The sequence below is a fragment of the Diadema antillarum genome, unplaced genomic scaffold, assembly GCF_040938485.1.
Source record: "Diadema antillarum isolate AM-2024a unplaced genomic scaffold, OU_Dant_1.0 seq00001575_RagTag, whole genome shotgun sequence".
Classification (NCBI taxonomy): Eukaryota; Metazoa; Echinodermata; class Echinoidea; order Diadematoida; family Diadematidae; genus Diadema; species Diadema antillarum.
In genome coordinates, this window is record NW_027272295.1 from 564214 (window position 1) to 570000 (window position 5787).

Sequence of the window (5787 nt, forward strand, 5' to 3'; positions counted from 1 at the left end):
TCAACTGTGTTACCATGCATGTGGAGCAAGCTCATGTACAACAGTACAAGAAACTGTATACCTGTGATACAAAATTGTACATGCAGTGGGTGCATAGGCCATAGTGTGGTTAATTGCATGCATATATTTGTATGTTGTATACATTTTACTTGTTGCATGCAATTATACATTTCGAAGATCGGCAACACGTGTATCATCAGTCTGCAAACAATAAAAAGGCGGTGTTTTCCTGACCTTGGTAAGTGAACTGGGCTTTCCTATTGTAGGTACTATACTGGTAGGCCCCTATGACAGTAGTACATGTATTTCATCACTGGATGACAATTGGTGTCAGTAACAGAGCAAACAAAGAAAGGTCAAGAGTCTAGATCTTGGACTAGATCTAAGTCTCAAATATGCTATGATATGGCTAGATATCTAACGTTAGACCTATATTTCCTATACATGCTATAGCTTGTAGAGTACCTAGTACTATTTGGCGAAACCAAATGAACTGGAACAGGGGATGGATTATCAGCGAGATGTAGTGTATCATGAGTCATAACTGAGAAACCAATAAATAGAACATCAATGTTCTCAGCCTATATAGGTTTAATTGTCAAAGGTGTGCATTGCTTTAAATTTGCATAGAACACGTAAACCCTGAATTTGTTAAAGTCACTGCACTTCCTATCATTCATAGCTAGAGTCAAAAAGGCAGAATTATACTACATTTCAATTTCTCTATCTAATAGACAACTTTGACTTTAGGATTAGAAATAGTCTTATTAATAGCTATATGGATCATAAGTGTTGAAGATGCAGATGTTCCAGTGAATGAATACTTGCAGAATTGGGTAGCAAAGGTAGGGGATATGTTTGATTATTCTTTGTAAGTGAGATAATTTGTCAGCTTTTATATTTATTTTTTGCACACCCATAGTGGGGCCTACTTTCCCCCAGCCAAATTTGATCCATGGGTGCTGTTGGCTAAATTAAACCCACGAAGGGGCGTAATGGGCGGTGGTGGGGGGGGGGGGTGAGGGGATCTGGCAACCCCTTTCCCAACCAGATATCGTGTCAGTTTTTATATTTTCATTATGTACACCCATAGTACTTTCATTGGACCAAGTTTGGTGCATGGGCTGCGTGGCGTAAATTACACCCGCCGGGGGGGGGGGGGGGCAGGGGGACGGTCTGGCAACCCCTTTCCCGACCAGATATTTTGTCAGTTTTTATATTTTTATTATGTACACCCCTAGGCCATTCTTTTAGACCAGGTTTGGTCCATGGGCTCCAAGGGGTAAATTACACCCGCCGGGGCCATTTCGGGGGGGGGGGGGGGGGTCCCTGGGGACAACCCGCCCTCAGGTATCAGGCTGACGCCCAGTTTTGTAATGAGGGGGGTGGCCCCAGTAACTTTGAGGGGTCAAACCTTTTGGGCTTGATGGGGTAAATTGACCAGCAGCCAGCTCCTGGTCTATATGAAATGACACTCATAAATGCACACACAGACGCACACACAGACGCACACACACACAACTATACACACACTCGTATTACTGGCTGATTCCCATCACTGCTTACAATAGCCCGCATCTGCCAGATCGCACGTGGAGAGACGTCTCCTTGCTCTCCACCGAAGTGAGACATCCTACCTGTTTTTCATCAAATTTTGCGTGCTAACCACTGGACATTCCCGTTGTTGAAATGAAAAATTTTTTACTCTACTTAAGAGTAATTTCTTGTAGATTTATACCACTCCTTCACAAGTGTGGTCTTTCTTCCATGAATATGAAAATGATACTTAAAAGGGAACGTCCCAGATAAGCAAAAGCTCAAACTCATTTTACAGAGCTTAGAAAATCGTAAGCAATTGCTAGCAAGAACTAGCAAAAGGTATGTTTTATGCATACGTTTTTAAGCAAATGCTTGGTCTCTAAGCAATTGCTTGCGGACAGCAAGCAATTGCTTGTGCTTGCTAGCAAAAGCTTCTTCTCACAAGCAATTGTTTGTTTTTATGCATACGGATTCGAGTAAAAGGCTAGCACAAGTAATTGCTAGCGTTTATGCATCCGGCCCGTTGTTAATTATTGTCTGACGTGTCTGACTTTTCACACAGACAACCTGTTTGTTAGTACAATGTATCAGAATGTGTGGGTCGATGTACAGTTTTGTATCTGTCCCACTATGTAAACGAAGTGGCCTTGGGAAACCCCGCTGTTATCTGGCCATGTGCGAATCATGTGCAGTTTTGTTCACGAGAACAATGGTATTTGAACAAACCTATTTTCTTCTTCTTCTTTTTTATCTCGCACAGTCCTGAATTTGGGGAAGTTACAGACATTGAATGGTCAATTGCAATTTGGAATATGCGTGGGTGGGTGTTTGCGCAACCATTTGTTCTGAAAGAAAATCCCATCTCATCTTAAGTTGATTCAAGGAAGAATGAATTCAATAAAAGAGAAAGGCGAAGTCTTCACAAACTCGGACAAGAAGAAGAATTAGGTTGGATTTTATGTGTAATGATGTTTTAATTCGTAAATTAGACCAGGTGGTGATGACGTTATCGCCTCGTACCTCTCACATTTTGCTTTGTATACAAAGATATACAGCTTTCTGTTAATCAATAACTCAGCAAACTTAAATCCCCACCTCTTCATAAAAAGTCGTTAGTGTTATAACTCTATAATAGCCCCTAAAACAGAACTGCGCGATGTACCGATGTACAGATTCTCCCACTTGGGATTCATGTTCAACAAGACACTCTATTCAAATTTGCGTACAAGAGAATGTGACATTTTAGATTTGAGCACACAATATCATCACCTCATCAAATTCGCATATCATTAGATTTGGATTGTAAGCACCGCTCTGGGAACATGTTAAACTGGAAAACTGTATACGTCCCAATTTTTGTGCGATATTTTATTACATGAATTAATGTTTGTTAAGTTGACTTCGCTATGTTTATCAAAGTAAACTAAATCAAAGGTTGGATTATCATTTTTTAAGTGCAAGCATTAATCAATGTTGATTACTCTTAAAACATGAGAACATTCTCAAGATTGGCATGAAGAAAGGACTTACGAGGAACGGGTAATCCATCTGGTGTTCTTGTTCTAGTTTTGTTTTTGTTTATTTTCCTTAAGGGTAGGAGGAAAAGAGACAAGAAGAAAATAAAAGAGGAGAATAGAAGGCAGGAGTGCTTTAAGTTCAGGCCGATTGTCATAAAATAATTTGAATTGATATTAACGCGTTAAGGCCCAATGCATGGTAGCTCTGATTGGTGTAAACCACATGGAATACAAAAGATTCAGTGCTTTTTGGTTACTTTCACAGCAAACAGTATAATCAGACCAAAAGAATGACAGAGACAGAGGTCTTGCCAAAGCAAATTTTAGAGTCTAGGTGTTTGAAACAAAATGATACTGATAGTGGTTACAGACTACACAACTGAAGTTATGATACATCACCTCTTAACGTCCAGTTTTTGAGAAACGAATGTCATGAAAATAATTGTTAGGATGATGATTAAAAGAAATATGCCTTTCTTCCCTATGCAAGTCATTATTGGTGTTGCTGAATTGCAACATTCAAACATCGGTGCTAGTGATGCCGCTAAGGCAGCACAAAGGAAGCACAAACTCAAACGTACTAAGATTTACAATAAATTTACATTTCTAACCAAGGGCTATGGATAGGAGAGAGGAATAAAAATTTGCAAAGGTCGGATCTATGACTATCGATATACGTTTCTTCTCTTTGAGCTCAAATTGCCAACAAAATGGCTTCTGAAAGGAAGGGAAAACGTGATATAAGCGAGCACGCACTTGTTGAGCGCTACCAGAACGATGCTCGAAGAGCAGTGGAGAAGTACCAGACTCTCCGTGACCTGGACATCTTTGTTCTGGACAATTCGATCCGGGAGAGCACCGTAGGGCAACTGAGGGGCCACACCCTGGAAAACAAGTGGAAGATTTACAACGAGGTGAAGAAGTGCGGCTTCAAGCACACCATCGTGGCCTCCTTCTCCCACATGACCCGCGTGGATGATGTCTTCATCATGCAGCTGAAGGAAAAGGGGGAGGATCCCGAGGGCCTCTGGGCTTTCTCGGAAATCACAGAAAGTACGTAAAATCTGTAGCTTCCTAAATTCCAAACATCACAACATCGTTTAAATAAAAATCCATCTCAATACAGAAGTGTTAAAGATACAAGCCGATCAATTCTAATTTCTACATGCCTTGAAAGAAAAAAGAGAACAAATGCGAGGAAGCTGTTTCTGAAAGTGCGTTTGGTATCAAAATGACAGTGAACAAAAATGATCCATCACCCGTTATCAATATTGGTGTAATAACTGGAGAGCCTTAACACGATGCTGATGTATCGTTTCACGCCACCAGCAATAACAACGACCATTTATCAATTTTAGGACTACATGCAATCAGCTGTCATGGGTCAATCGATTGATTATTATGACCAAATTTTTCGAAAACTAAGGGGGAGAGGAAGACATTTCTATTTTCAATAAGTTTGCGAAATAATAAACTGGTCAATTTCTGAGAAAGAGACATTATTTACTACGTAATTGCTTGTATTAACTCTCGAAAATTATATTAGCACAAGTTTCCAATTTGAAAGAGAGCTCTCTTTGGTGTCGTGTCTTACCTAACAGGTACCAAGGGCAAGGTACCCGACTTCGAGAATGTACCGGTAGGTATCAGGAAACTAAAACCAGCTGGCCTCTACAGCGTAATCTTTGAAGTCGATCTTGGTGATACAGTCTACGATTTCACCAAGTTTTCCATAGATGACATGTGCCAGTTGCTCAGCAAATGGAACGACTGGTGTTTCGACAATCTCAGCCCGAAGGCAAAGGTGATGTTCAGCTTTCGCGACTTACCCGACGTCATGCCCGAAGACAGCGACCGAGTGTTCAAGGTCACCAATTTCCTGGCCAGGCTTCCACCAAATCGACGTCCCTTTGGTATGATGTTTGAGGAGCCAAGGGGAAAGTCCGTCCCGGAGGAGTGCGGCATGTGGGCCAAGTACATCCGGATGGTCATGGACGCCAATGACTGGAAAGGTCACTTGCTCGCTCACGTCCACGAGAAGTTTGGCCTCTGTGATATGACAGCACTACAGGTGAGCTAACATTGTCAAGACATTTCCACTGTGAGGTAGCAACATAAAACGCATTGGGAACCGTGGAGGAGTCATAGAGAAAAGACTTCTTCTTTTTACTTAACAGCTACCACCCCACAAAACGTTCAACTAAAGGTTAAGATTACCGAGTAGATAACTAATTGTGAAGCTCAAGATGGAATAGAAACAACATCACAAAACACAACGACCTTGGACTGTTTACTGATCATCACCTTAGATTTACATTATTGTCGAAGTCCATAATTTTACTACAGTGCTTAGTTTCCGTTTGGCACAGATGTCTGGAAACGAATTGTCAATGGACAGAAATTACCTAACTTCCTATTCCCCATTGCGTCTCCATGACCTTTGTGCTGGGATGAAGTACGTTGCTACACCACAGTATTCTTACAACTCTATAAACAGGTCAAGTCTAAATTTGTACTAAATGATAACGAAAACAAAAAAAGGTTACGAATGATGATGAAAAAGGCCAAGTGTCTGAGTACGTATATAGGGTTGAACACAATCTGAAATAAAATGAAAGGAAATGAAATGAAATGCAATGAAATAAGATTTATTTACCAAACAAACAAACAAACAAACAAACAAACAAACATCGTCAACAAAGTCACAACAATTAATAGTTAAGATATAGTT

General features: G+C 40.6%; 1 protein-coding gene across 1 annotated transcript in view; it reads left to right on the top strand.

Annotated features, from left to right (window-relative positions):
* The first annotated feature begins 3766 nt into the window (after positions 1-3766).
* Positions 3767-5787, top strand: part of LOC139710843 (uncharacterized) — a 2668-nt gene continuing 647 nt past the window's right edge. The window contains exons 1-2 of the mRNA XM_071622765.1: positions 3767-4109; positions 4658-5127. Of these exons, the coding sequence (XP_071478866.1) occupies positions 3767-4109; positions 4658-5127 (813 nt within the window). The remainder of the gene's footprint in view (positions 4110-4657; positions 5128-5787) is intronic.